Genomic DNA, 15,102 nt, shown 5'->3' with positions numbered 1-15,102 from the left:
TAAATTTTATTCAATCATTTTCTCTTAAAACAAACAAATGTAACAAGAAAAAAGTATGTACTGTAGAGCATTATTCTGCAACAAAAAATATATTTGTCTATTGAAAATATTATAATATTTGAAAGAATTAATTAATTCATATATTACCCTATTTCTAGTAGGTTATTTCTTATGTTACCATTTTAATTCTACTTAATTCACCACCTTATTTTAGTGTTTACTCACAAACTACTTTAATCTGCTCACCTTGCTTTTCCCTTCTGTTCTCTTTTCCCCACCCACACGCACACACCTACACCTCTGGTCTCTGCCCCCTCATGCGTCTTTCTGTTTCTCCCATAGACTGTATATAAAGATGGATGACATGACAGCTCCCCAAAAGTGAAGCCGAAACATCTCAATCGCCCCCTGGTGGCTGGCTGCAGTATAGGTCATAAACCCCGCCCCCTCCAGCTTAGCAGATGGCACATGAGCCAAACTAAATAATAGTTTGGTTCTAATTAATTATTTGATGCTATAAAAAGCTGCATGTGTAGGAGGCTTATTGTTAATGACATTGCCTATCAAATCGATCGAAACCAACATGGCACTGAACAACATCGGCACCTTACAAGCTTTTACAAAACAACGGCATAAGTAGACCTACATAAACAGGAGACACTCTCTGTGTGTGTTTTTCTGCAGAGCATGTGCGACTGTCAGTAGACTGCATGGGAGGGGTAGAGCGAGGGGAGATTGTGGGCGAGGTGACCATACTGCAGCTTGTTCTCTGGGGGAATGCTTTGCAGCCATACACTGCGATGCGCTGACGCACAATATGCAAATCAACGTATTTCTGTAATTCATGACGTCGATTACATCGATGAATTGTCCGAGCCTGATTAAATAATAAAAAAGACGCACACTCTAGTGAATATGGACTTAAAAGAATAGTTTGACATTTTGGGAAATAGGCTACACTTATTAGTTTTCTTGCCGAGAGTTACATGAGATTGATACTGTTCTCAGTATAGTAAGTATGAAGCTACTGCTAACAGCCAGAAACAGCTAGCCTTTTCAAAAGGTAACAAAATCCAACTTCAAACCACTAAAACTCACTAATTAACACATTACATCTTGTTTGATTGATGCGTGTAAAACGATACTTTGTGGTTTTGTCCCAGGCGCAGTCACTAATGTCAAACCTTTGTGCTAAACTAAGCTAACCGGCTGCTTACGGTTGCTTCATGTTTATAATACACACATGAGAGTGGTAGCAATTCCCTCATCTAATGTTAAGTCTCTGCAAAAAAAGCGAATAATAATATTTCTCACATGCTGAACAATTCCTTTAACCGGCGCTGAAACGATTATCTGATTTATCAATTAGTAATTTTTATGATTGAATGTGAATGCCAAACATTTGCTTGTTGGTTTCTACTTTTCAAATGTGAGGATTTGCTGCTATTCTCAGCTTTATACTGATTTAATTGTAAACTGAATAGCTTTGGGTTTTGTTTGTTTGGACGAAACAAGCAATTTAAAGGTTATTTTGACATTTTATAGACGAAACAAAATATCAGTAGATCATTTGCTTAAGTAAACAGTCATTAGTTGCAGCCATAATCTTAAAACCACAATTGGATGAACGGTCAGGCACAGTACAATATGATAGGCCAATGTAGACTTAATGCTGTATGGGCTATCATCCAGCTTTTCCAAGCCACTTGTGACTATGAGACACGACGACTGTGAGAAAGACTATGGATCATCGACCTTGGATGATGATGTTGGAGCGCAGGTGCTGCGTGCAGGATTTGGTCTCACTGAAGTGGTATTGTAATTCGATCTTGATCAGTATTCACCTGTGTGATTCATCATCTATCACCCGAGAAATAAAGGAATAACTGGGTAGAAGACCTGACATAACCTCGGGCCACTTTCATATTCCACACTTGACAAGCCTTTCCCATGAGTTTCTGTATTTTCTGGTGTGGAGGAGAGTGTGGCAGCTGGTGTCTGGCCTGACAACATCATACAGAAGCTCCCCAAGTTATCAGCGCTGCATCTCCGCTTCCATGCCGCAGAAAGAAGAGATTGGACATTTTCAATCTACACCGCCCCTCTGGGTATCTAGACTGCAAGTTATTACGGTGAACTGCTGAATATGCTGGCGAGGTGAACATTACAATCATGTTTCTCCTGATAAGGCAGTGTTAAAACAAACAAAAAGCTACCCGCTCCCCCCTTCTCCTCACCGCCCAAGGTCTTTGATTGAATTGATCTCTATGCAAATACTTCGTTTTTAATATGTCCCATTTTCATAAAAACAGCGAGAGGAAAGATGTAGCGGCTCTCACTCTGTCTGCAGATGGAGAGATAGCACTTTGGTGATACCCATCTCCGTGGCCATATATTGTTTTGCAGCAACAGCGCTGCATAAAAAGCAATAAAGAGCCTCTACAAGCCAATGTAATTACACTGCATCCCCGCCATACAAGACTCTCTATTAGAACAATGGCACTGATATAGGCATTGCACTCTGTGCACCAAGTGACATAAAATCATAATGAAGCCACTATATTTTAACTGGCAAGTGCTTATGGGGCCAATATCTACTTCACATATCAGTGCTGTGATAGGAAAAGAAAGATGCAGGTATAAGTAAGTGACAAGCTCAATCTCTCCATCAACTTTCTGCTGCTCTGATGTGGAGCACTGCAAAAGTGAAGTGCATTGTGTGTGAACTTGTGTGTTTTCTACCTTCTCATGTATCTCCTGTGTGGACTGTGCATCACAGAAGGCAACAGTAGCCAAGTCTTTCAGGATGGGCATCTCAACGGTGCAGTCGCGCCCATCCAGCAGCGCCACCAGGGGGCGCGGATGCATTGGCCCGTTCATGATTTGGGGCCGAATACCTGGAGACAGACAGAGAAGGGAAGGATGGTTATTTTAGGTATAAGAGAATATTTTTCATGATTGTTTCAGCATTAAGGCTTCGACCCTTACCACTCATAGTGGTTGCTTGTAATCTTGGAGCTTAAAAGGGCTGTAAAAGGTCAGTTCACCCTACTTACAAAAAGATCTACTATAATTTTTCACTTACCCCTAGTTGTGTCTAACCATGCACACAGTTTCGGTTTCATTTCCTGAGATGCTGAGATTTCTGCCTCATTTCATTTGTGGTGCAAAAAAGCATTGAATTGCAAAACCGCTGTACTTTCAAATATAGAAATACTCCCTATGAAAACTGTTTCAGCAAAATATAACATTTCAGTTAAATATAACATTTTCATTGTTTTGGGGTGGTGATCCAAGTTTCAGGGGTAGTTATTCCAAAACAATCAGCATGGCTAGACGCCACTAGGTTTGTGTGATAAAACATATTCTTGTCTTATAATTTAGGTGAACTCACCCTTTAAACTTTTCCCCCCCTGTTGCATTCATGATATGGTTAAGTTGTGACAGAAAAAAAAAAAATCACAAAGAGTATTAAAAATGATTATACAAAAAAATAAAAATCACCATAAAAATAAAAGAAAAGGTAATGAAAAACACAAATGGACAAGCACACACTAGTTTTACTGGAAGAAACACCCACTGTGCAAATTATTAGACTAAAAATCAGCAAGTGTCACTCTCCTGCCAACTGGAATCAATTCATCATCGTTTCCTTGAAAAATAAAAGACTCAGATGATAATAACCTAGTGTGTGTGTGTGTGTGTGCACATGTGGACTTGCGTATGCATATGTGCTGATTAGGATATAGCAGGAAGAAGGGCTTCTCCGAACTACCAAGTGTTGCTCAATAAATCAATGCCCCTACTCACGACTGGATTAGACCACAGCCTCATTTACGGGAATCCTCTCAGTTTCATGGCTCCCTAACGTTTACATCACATACAGAAACCCTCACATACATGGATACATGAATGGAAATGAATAAGAATATACTATATACTGTATGCAGGTGCACACACACACACACACACACACGCACTCTATCATGCCAAGAGGAATATATTCCCTTGTGTGTACGTATGACAACTGCACACTAACGCACGCGCACTTTGGTTGTTCTCATTTCTCAGTTCAAGGGAGAGGATCCTACATTTGTCTTGGTGTGAGTGGAACCAGCAGCTGTGGAACAGAAGAAAAAAAAAATAGAAAAACTGCGAGCTACACCTTTAGAAATGAGTTTCACTGCTGCCCTGCCTCAAAAGAGCCATGTATCACTGAAATGGTAAGCGTTTCGAGAAAACGCTACAAGCCTGAAACAAACCCACAGCCAACTCACAACTGCACTTCAGCGCACTTGACAAAGTGCGTGTTGCAATTCTGGTTTTGTCTGCGCTTGACTCTTTCTCCCTCCCTCTCGTCGTTTTTCTCACTTAAAGTGAAGAGAGCCGAGAAGAGCCAAGCTCCCCAGTGGGCCGACCTTCTCACACATCCCACTGAAGAAGACGTGTCGCGCTGAGAAGACAGACAATTATGAGTCCTGCTTCATACAATGTTAACAAGTGAGGAGCATCAATATTCATGCTGCTCACCACTAAGAAGTCAGCCAGTGAATGGATGGACCTAAGAAGGAAAGCAACTGTTCCCCACTGAGTACCAGCACCATAACACTGCACAGGTCACGATCTTCACTCTCAGTCAGCAGTTATGGATCTGTCCAGCTGCCATAAGGCCAGTGACATTGTGGGGATGGAGCTGGACTCTCTGGCGGTGGTGTCAGAGAGGAGGATGCTAGCCAAACTACACGCCATCTTGGATAGTGTCTCCCACCCACTCCACGACGTGCTGGTCAAGCAAAGGAGCACCTTCAGCGGAAGACTCATCCCACCAAAAAGCACCACAGAGCGCCACAGGAAGTCATTCCTGCCTGTGGCCATCAAACTCTTTAACTCCTCCTTCTAAGTGTTAGTCTGTATGACCCTAGGTCACTAAACTGGACATTGATCATTACATCTCTGCCATAATTGAATAATTGTGCAATATTCTGTGTACTACTCCTGTGCAATATTAGTTTTCCCATGTTAGTTTTTCTTATTTATTGTTATTGATATTATATACCTCTATTACTCTCGACAGTACATGCACCTCTGCTTATTACTTATTACTTATTTATTACATTGTATTATTATACTGTACTATCATCATCAACCGGTAAACCCACTTGGTACTTCACACTTAGTTTATCTTGTACTTATACCCACCTGATACTTAATTTATTTTCTGACCTGTTTTTATAGTGTTTTATAGTGTATCATATTGTTTGCTAGTACTTTCTCCTGTGTGCACTGACGTAAAGGCGGGCTACTGTAACAAAGAGTTTCCCTACGGGGATCAATAAAGTATTTCTGACTCTGATTCTGATAACAGGCCAAAAGGTATCTCCAGAAGAGATCTAAAACAGCAAGATCCTCTAGATGTTTCTGTGTGATTTTATGACATCGCTTTCTTATCTATTGTTTTGCTGCTAAGATCTGCATCTGGATGCTTAAGTGGGACCTCACTCCATGCATGTGTGAATGTAAGTGCAGGTGCATATGCTGTGTGCTCTTAAAGTTATCCCGAAGATTACGATGACATCAGACTCTGGGGTCGAGATAAGGAGCAGGGTGGAGGAAGGGAAAGGAGAGGAGAGGTGGAGGAGAGCTCATTAGAGACATGCTATGTGGGATTACAGCAGCAGAGGAGGCTGATTAGGGCAGATGACGGTGAGATTAGGAGTTAAGATGGAGAAAGTTGTTTGTGGCCGTTGCACAAACAGGCTGAAGCGCACAGTAGGAAAACAAACACGTGGGAGGGGCAGGGAGGAAAAACAGCGAGACAGAAGAGTGAAATTAAAATGTAAAATGAGCGTGCATAAAAACAGACTAAACACTGCCTGTTAGCTTAAAGAGCTCCCAGGAGACATATCAGAGAAGAAGAGGAGGATGAAAGAGGGGAGCTCATAAACGACAGGAGAAAGAGAGAGACTCAAAGAAAGCCCAGCTGACAGAAAGCGAGCAGTCCAGCAGCGCAGCCTCTCAGTGCAGAGGGAGGATCGGAGCAGAGGTGTCATCTCCCTATGCCATCCGCCTATTGTCATGGTGATCCCTTAACAGGCGATGGCTGCCAGTTTTAATGCACTTTATTTTTGGCACTGCTGGCGTCTGCGTCGAGAATTGAGGTCGGAGGCGCAAACGCCTGGATCCTCCTCACACTCTCAGTGCAAAGGGCGGAGGAGATGTTTTCTCTCCTGACAGACAGACAGCCGCCTCCGCCCTCCTCCTCACCCACAGCCCACCACCAACAACCATCACTGCTTCCCCATGCCTACTTATCACACTCCCTGTTCAAGACGGGTGACATGACGGTGGGAAAGGTGAGGCGTGGCGACTTGGCTGTCTGTGCCACATCTGCATCTGACAGCACGCTGAATATTAATGGAGGCAGCTGGGCAGTGAAGACTGAGTCCATTACACCAAACTGGTGAGGGTGCGAGTGAGTGCGCACATGCATTTACTGCCTGACCACATCTGAGACAATTGCTGAAATGATCAACAGAAAATTAAACAACAATTCTGATAATCGATTAATACATATATAATACAAAACATTCACTGGTTCCAGCTTCTCAAATATGAGTATTATCTGCTTTCCTCTGTTTTATATAATTGTAAATTGAATATCTTTGGGTTTTGGACTATTGATGGAACAAGTTGCTAACTACATGCCATTTAGTGCTGGGCTAGTGATGTATAGTGGGTTTATCAGAACTTGTTTGGTCATACTCAATCATAAATGTGCAGTAAAGCCAAGACAATAAGCTAAATGAGGCTAAAAAGCTCAGGTAGTAGGGCTGCAGAGTTGGTTAATTTCAGCACTACAGTACAAGCAACAAGTCATTCTATTCAAAGGTAATAACAAAAATATTGATTAAGGCATTGCAGGCTTGCAGCATGCAAGGCTGTCCTTGACTCACAGAAAAGACCCAGAACACCTAGAACCTTCTCCCTGCATCATTTAAGCCACTAGTTACTGGCTTATACAGATTATAGACAGCAGTGGGCGTGCAGGTGAGAGAAGCTGTAGGTGAGGCAGAAGGGGAGAAGAGCGCCTGGCAGGCAGCATTGAACCCTCAGGCAGAAGTTAGACAGACTGAACTCCATGAATCATCCACTGGGTTTCTCTCTGTCTCTCTGACCTTTCAGTTTCTTACTCCTTCAATCTCCCTCTCACAGACTTATCCGCTGTTACATTTCACCGTATCGTCTGCAGTGTTGTATTTTCCCAGATCTCTCCCTGTACGATAGCATCTTCTGACAGCTCTTCCTTTCTGCCGATGTCTAGCTATGTATCTCTGTTTGCTCACCATGTATCTGCTTCTCTTTCCTTTATCTCTCTTTTTCCATACATTTCTTTCCCACTTCTGCAATCATTCCTCAGCTGTCTTTTAGTAATCACTGCCCCTCCTTTCTCTGTCATCCTTTCACCTCAACTGTCATTCCTTCTCTTCCTTTTCTATCATTTTCTTTCCTTCACTCTTGCTCTGTCTTTCTAGGAGCCGGAGTGTGTATTTGTGTGCGTGTGTGTGTGTTCTGTGTGACAGATTGATTTTCACTCTGCTGATTTTGATGGAGAGGAGATGATGTATTCGGGCAGGGGAAGCAGGGAGGTGACAGGCAACACTCCCCCTGTGGTAAACTGACAGCATGTACATCAAACCAGTCTTAACCAGAACCACTGGGTCTGTCAGCTGCACAATACCACCACACCCGGTTCTGATGCATTCATGACACTCTTCTCATCACCTTTTCTCTCTATGGTGATATTTGACAGCATGCCTGTGGTTTGTGCATCTAAAATAGTCTCTATAAGGAAAGTAGTCCAGATGTCCAAAAGACTTTCACTTTTCAACCAGTTTTAACCTGGATGTGAAGGCTTTTTTTTTGCCTGTAAAACGTTGGTGTAATGAGTGAAAAACTTAAAGAACTTCACTCCTGACCAGACTTTTTTTGACCTGCAAATCACCAAAACAATGCTTACTGGGATCTACCATTGCTATAAACTATTAAATTTGTGCAATAAAGAAATCAGCAGATTTCTCAAAAGTATTATTTACTGTCCTTTTGAATTTTACCAGTTGCATCTTCAAATTAGTTTGTATTGTATCTCAATTGGGATTTAACTCTTTGCATGGTTACAATCTCTCTGAGGTCTTCCCACAAAGCACAGAAATGATAGACATCAATAAATTACAAAAACAGATTCTGTATTGTATTGCACAGAAATAAACTTTCACCTCCACTGTGACAAACACTCTCTCAACTCTCTTGTTTCAACAGTGCTGTAACAGCTCGCTCAGAGGCAACATGCAGAAATAAAACAGGGTGTTCAGCAGGTCTGCCATATTCTCTGCAGGCTCCTGTGCTGCCGCCTGGTCTACATCAGCCGCTGGCTGTCTGACTATAACACCCATAGATTCAAACTGAGCCATGTATCGAGCAGAGGCAAGAGGAGGACATACAGCATACTCACATACAGTGAATCAAGTGTCAGCAAATGTGCACATTGAGGGCAGGGGGCTGGAGTGTTGGGGGTCACATCAGAACCGCAGGAGGCAGAGTGCTGTTAATTTCACTCCTCCATTAATTCATCCCTCTCATTTCCTTTCCTCTGTGTTCTCGCTTCCTCTGCTTGTTGCTAAACTGTTGCCAGGCTGCGAACGTTTGTGTGTGTGTGTGTGTGTGTGTGTGTGTGTGTGTCTGTGTGAGATGATTTGGGACGAGTACATTTTCACTGAGGGAGGTAGCTGCTGTCGTGAGTTTACCTGCCAAAGGAATAAATGCATGTAACACACGTTCACACACACACACACACACACACACACACACACACACACACACACACACACACACACCCCCTGGCTGGGTCTTGTCTGTGCAATAATATATTCTGTCAGATCCAGATCTAGGGCTGCAACGAATAATTTTCTTCATTAGCGATTAATCTATAAATTTTTTTTTTTCGGCTTATAAAATGTCAAAAAATAGTGACAAATCAACCATTCAAAAAATCCCTGTCACAGGTAACCAGCGCTCAAAGTGATGTTTACTTATTTAATCTGACAGATAAACCAAAAGGATTTAATTTACAGTGATGAGATGAATCATTTTCTACTGAATGATTAATCGATTAATTGAACAGTTTCAGCACTTGTCAGATCCACATCTTAAATCAGCCACATCCAACTGATCTTTCTGTACGTGTTGCTCATTATTACTGCCCAAAAGACAAAAGACAAAACACCTCTGCCTCCTCAACTGTTCAATAGATTTACACTAGAAATAATAGGTATGACCTTGAATCATACTTTCGTGATAACTATGTACTTGTAATGGAATAAAAGCACCACATGATGATTTCTAAAAGGAATCCTCTATACTTCCTAAAAGCTCAGAAAGATTTGTCATGTAGGTTTCAAGATGATGAAAATGGGCCTTAAAATCATTTTCTAAAAATCGGTATCCATTTCTGCTAGATATTATGTTACTAAAATCTTTTCAAGTCTGTGTAATAAAAGGTGGTGAGCTCAGTTCACCAGTCCTCTAAAAACAGAACATTTTTCTCAATTAGAACACACAACAGTCGTCAAAAATGAGAACTGGGTCACAATGAAATTTATTTTGGAAATCTAGGTCTCCGGTGAAAAGGCTTAAAATCACTTAGATTACTACCATTTATGAGATCAGACCTTTTCACTATTTTTTTTTTTTGCGCAATCTCTCAGTCATCAGTATTTTAATTCTAATCATTCCTGTAGACAAATACTTGTGGAACCCTAACTCAGCCCAGGCTGGAGGCTGCGGTTCCTGAGCCAGCAACACTTAGTCAGAGTCTGGCAGCGGGACGCAGCAGAGCGGCGCATCGGGAGATGAGACCAGAGTTTCCATTATGTGGGGGAAGAGAGCTGGGAGTTTCTTCCTACCGCTGGCCTCTGCTGCTGGTGTTATGTTGCCTCCGTGAGGGGAAGAGGGACCAGAAGGGAACAGGGAAACGCAGTTGTGTTGTGGTCAGAAATGGAGGAAAAAGAAAATACGAAGAGAAGAGAAAAAAGCAACAGAAGTCACTTTAGTGGTAATGGGAGACCAGACAAGCCCTCCACCATACTATCATCATCTGCTGCTACCGGTTACCTAGCAACCCCAAGCTGCTGTTTGCAGGTGGCTCCTTCTTGACAACAAGGCTGGGTGGGGGCTGCTGCTGACCGGCAACAGTTACGGCCATTTACTGTGCCACCGTGAGCAGCACTGTGCTGAAACATGACCCACTTCCCCTGGTTAACACAGGCAGACAGTCACACAGAAGGAGGCTGTGTGCGGGTGGAGGAACATGCCCATGGAGGGGCGAGTGGGGTTAAAATATGGATATGTGGCCGATGCATTGTGTGTAGGGTTTGGTTCTGATAGCCAGTTCCACTTTGGTTCCAGGTTGGCAAAATACCTGAATTTGCTAACAAATCGAATTATTATCTCTTTTTATTAGCAAAGAGGAATCTACAAACCATTCAGGTCGCAGGCTTCTCATAATAAATCACCACAGAATTTTTGCCGTTTGAAATTGCAAATGGCGCTGGCAGCTGATTATATCAGCTGTAGCTAATTAATGATAATTCTCCAAGTAACTTGCCCAAAGGCCAAACTAAAACTTGGCTGTGGTCTGGTTAATGTGCTTTCTGCTATTTGGCATCTGTGCTCGGCCAAAGATAATTTGTTAAAGAAAGAAAAAAAAACATTGACATCACTCTACATTTGTGAGTGAACTGTGTGATTTTGCAGTACAGCAAGAACAACAGAGTTTCAGTAGTTTTCCATATTTGGAGCAAGTAGCTCGAGAAAAATAAGGTGTGTAAAGTTAAGTAAACTAGACCATCTTTAGTTACTTACAAACAGATTTGATGAGAAGATTCTAAACTATATTCATATACAACAAAATGCTACCAAACCTCAACCCTAATGATGTGTAATATGTGCAATCATGTGTGCAATAAGTGTTCATGTGGAGGCACAAGTTGCAAAGCAAAGTGAGATCTACATGAAAACACAGGAACACAACACAACAGGAATGCACTTTCAATGGATGTGGCAACAAATGAATAGGAACCCACACACAACCTCGGTGGACTGCCAGTAGCTTGACTGTGGAGTAACGGAGAAGCTTGGCATAATGCACAGATGTGCCGTTGGGTCAAACAACACTTGCTGGAGTTTCCTCCCTTTTCATATGGCACTCTGCCAGAGTCTGTACTTCTGGTTTACTAAGGCTCAATTACTCATTTACTACTGTCCTCCCTCTTACACACACAGACACACAAAACCTGCCATAAACACACACAAATCCTTCATCTGCCAGTGACAGCGTGAGGCCACTGCATGAGTTGTAGTGGTGGAAGAGAGGGGGTGATGCGGGTGAGGGTGGGTGGGTATAAGCACCCTTTGTTGGCAGCCTCCCCTCCCTTCACTTCCCCAAAAGTAGCACACAAAGGCCACTTGTCCTGCACTGCCACTGCCCCACCCCTGTCACCACCCGACTGCCCGCCACACCAATCCATCCCCTGCCAAGAAAATGAGCGCACGCCTGTTTTAAATGGTACCCTCTGTGTGCATGGGCGGGCCGGGTTCACACTCCACAGTGGGACAAAAGCGGGTGTCAACAGCAGCCATGGCACAACCACGCCGGACCTCCCATCCCCTCCCTCTCTTTTTCCCGCTCTTTTATTCTTCAGCGTTGCCTCGAGCTACAGAGCGCGCTCAGAGCCCAAGACCACAGAGGGAGCGAAAACACGGAGCCAAGTGCAGCAGCGCAGGACGGGCGGACCTCGAAATGACAACACTGTTGGACTACTCGCCTACCTTACAGACTACACAACACACCCACACACACACTCTCACTCCTTCTCCCCTCCTCTTATCCACACTCCCCATCCACCTACCTCCCTCCCACCTCCTACATGCCAGACTTTATTAGACATCCAGAAAAGAAAACAGGAAACATGCTGCTTGCCTGGAAAATGTTGTCTCCACATTCTTCAGCTTAAAAACTAAGCATCACAGCAAAAACAGAAGATGATTGAGGCGAGTTGATAGGGGAAAAAAAGCAAAAAAAAAACCAAAAAAAGGTGGAAAAAGTGGAAGACCCTCCACAATAATCCAAGGAGGGTACCCCCCCCCCTTCTTCTTCTCCTCCTCCTCCTCCTCCTCCTTCACTCCTTCAACCCCCCTCCCCCCTCCCCCGGAGTTGCTCCTCTTGGTCTGGCCCTGTTGGTGAGGGGAAGGGGTTTTTGCACAGTGAGCTCTCACTAAGCCCCCGGCTGCATCATCTTCAGTCCATGCCTTTGAGGGCTGGGAGAAAAGCACCATACACCCGCGGCGTCCTTATGTGCACACACACACACAGCGACGTGCAGGCTGGTGATCGGATGGTGGCGGGTTGGAGAAGGCAGGGGGGAGACGCTTTTGTCCTTTTTTTTTTTTTTTAATCTCCCAGGAAGAAAAGGCTGTGGCCAGGGAGCGCGATGGCTGGACTGGAAACTCTCTCTGCCGCTTCCTCTGCGGTCAGCTGCGCAACATCTATTCACTGTGCATCTCTCTCTCTATGTCTCTCTCTCTCTCTCTTTAGCTCTTTTCTCCTGCCTTTGTCTTAGCTGATAATAAACCAGGAGGTGCAGAAAAAAAAAAAGATCTTGCGGCAGAAAAAAAATTCTGTCTAAATCAAAAGTGCCAGCTCGAACATGCAGAGCTGAGCTCTCTGGGCTCGCACAATTTACTCCCCGGCTGTGTTCACTTCATAGGATCCACACATAACACACTCGAGCGCAATCCCTCCTCCCTTTTTCCCTCCTCCTTCTTCTCCCCTTTTTTATGTTTTATTTCTGATCTGGACTCCACAGTGTTTTAAGAACGCCTGCCCCCTTCCCCCTCCCCCTTCTCTCTCTCTCTCTCTCTCACACACACACACTTTTGCTTTCGTTTGCTCCCAGCTTCACCTCCCTCTACCTCCTGATTATTTGGTTTCCTCCTCTGCTTTTCCACTTTCATCTAGACCTCAACAACCCCCCCCCCAAACACACAGAAAAACACAACCTCACCCCACCCTGGCATTTTGCGGGTTACCGGGAAGAGATTGGAATAGTGACATACACACTCACACTCCCCTCCCTCGCTCTGAATATGTAATACACACACATGCACACACACACACTTTAAACCTGAAGAACAATGCAACATTCAAGCCACTCCAGCAATAACATTACAGCTGTAGAGTTGGCTGTTTTTTCGCACCATCAGGGAAGTCATCAGAGCCGAGTGTGTTAAGTTCACAGTTTGGTCCCTGGAGGGAAGAGGAGGGAGGGGAGCGAACTGACAGATCGCTCTGCTGAATGACTGCGAGGACGAGTGGCTGAAAACACCCTGTTTAGAATAACAATGTAACCGGAGCCTCCCTGCAATTCTGCAGCACGGCCAGAGCACGGCAACGCACAGACACATAAATACACACAAATGCACACACCTCGCCGGCTGCATGACAGGCGCAACCAATAGACAAAGAGCCCGGCACGGTCACACGCCAGAACCGATTATCACTGACAGTAAAGTGGAAAGGTGGAACGGCCCGAGCAGTTTTGGCTCAGGGGGTGGGTGGATGTGTCCATCCCTGTGTGAAGCCACTTTTCTTTTTTGTGCAGAATAATTGTGTGTATCCACATTAAGTGTGTTTTTATGTGTGTGTGTGTTTATGTGACCATCAGGGCTGTTGTTTCTCACCAGTAAAAGCCCAACAAGTAGAGACACGGCATGTCAGGCGAGCCGCTGTCTGTAGCAATGACACATCTGAGGGAGTGTGACCATCAAAGGCAGCAGCCCCCACTTCCTGCCAGCCGGCCAGACACACACACACACACACACACACACACACACACACACACACACATACATGCTCTTGATGGACTGTGGGGATACGCCTGCCCCTCTGATCTTTCTCTCTTCAATAACATTAGAGGATGTGCAGGAGGAGCACGCTGACTGACAGCAATATGTTAATATGGACAGTGGCAGATCACAGCTCCTCAAAAGACAGAGCCATTCTGCGAGGTTGGGGACATTTTAAGAAGAAGAAGAAGAAGAAGGGATGACATATCAATGAACACCGGAGATTTTGTGAATGGCCACTGATGACTGCCAACTCCACAGGTTAAAAAGTCAAATAGTATTGAGCTCCAACGTAAGCAGTTAAAGATTATATCTGACCACTGCTGCTAGGTTCACATGTATTGTTGAGGTTCAGTCCCTCCAGGATCTCAGAGTTTTTTTGTGATTACTTTGCCCAGAATGGCTGAATTTCAATAAAACTGATACAAATCTGTAACCACCTTGGTGTTATTTTGCAATAAATCTCATCTTAATTTACTGATGAGCAAATTATGCAGTAATGTTCCAGTGGAAGTAAAAATGAGCTTAGGAATCTTGAAGAATCTTAGTAGCTGCTACCCTGTACAAATAGCTAGACCAGAAGTCAAACACTTCTGTAACTTTCTTTTTACCCAAATGTAGTCTAAACAGTAACCTCTGTGCTTCTTAGGACGCCATGTAGAGCTGTCAGCTCCATAAACCAAATGATTAGTTTTGGGTATAGGAGAAGGTTCCGTTTCTGTAACTTTTAAAATGGTCAAATCAAGAGAGCATGTTGAGCGCAATGTACAGCAAGTGCTGCCTAAAAAGACAAGTTCAATGGAAACAGTCCTTCTCACCGTAGATTGAGGCTGGACTTTTTATTTATCTTTGTCTTATGAAAGTGGTTCTGGTCTTGTTTTTTGTGCATGAAATAGAGTTTGACCATTTATTGTGTTAAATTAGTGGAAAACAAAATGCAAAATCTTTCAAATATCCCAAGCTGAGTTTGTGTTAATTCTTGTGATTACAAGTTTGCAAATTCCTAGAGGGACTTGTTCACTGAAGATCTGCTTGTGATCCCTCCAGAAGGTGCAATGGCTGACAATCAGAGGCTGATGAGTTCAAAAAGATGCAGGTCTCAATGGAAAAGGTAGCTGGACAAAGCTGGGATGGGTTACATGC

The 15,102-nt window shown here is 43.7% G+C and overlaps 1 protein-coding gene across 8 annotated transcripts in view; it reads right to left on the bottom strand.

Moving 5' to 3' along the window:
- ctbp2l (C-terminal binding protein 2, like) overlaps positions 1–15,102 on the bottom strand; it is a 98,790-nt gene that overhangs the window by 16,625 nt on the left and 67,063 nt on the right. For 7 of the 8 annotated variants that reach the window (XM_044179033.1, XM_044179032.1, XM_044179037.1 and 4 more), the window contains one exon: positions 2,743–2,897. In XM_044179033.1, coding sequence (XP_044034968.1) covers positions 2,743–2,897 — 155 coding nt within the window. Of the gene's footprint in view, positions 1–2,742; positions 2,898–12,034; positions 12,192–15,102 lie in introns of those variants that run through there. The other variant, XM_044179036.1, reaches the window with a different exon arrangement.

Source organism: Siniperca chuatsi, linkage group LG20 (assembly GCF_020085105.1).
Source record: "Siniperca chuatsi isolate FFG_IHB_CAS linkage group LG20, ASM2008510v1, whole genome shotgun sequence".
Classification (NCBI taxonomy): Eukaryota; Metazoa; Chordata; class Actinopteri; order Centrarchiformes; family Sinipercidae; genus Siniperca; species Siniperca chuatsi.
Note: the sequence above shows the minus strand (reverse complement) of the source record. Positions and strands in the feature narration are given on the sequence as shown.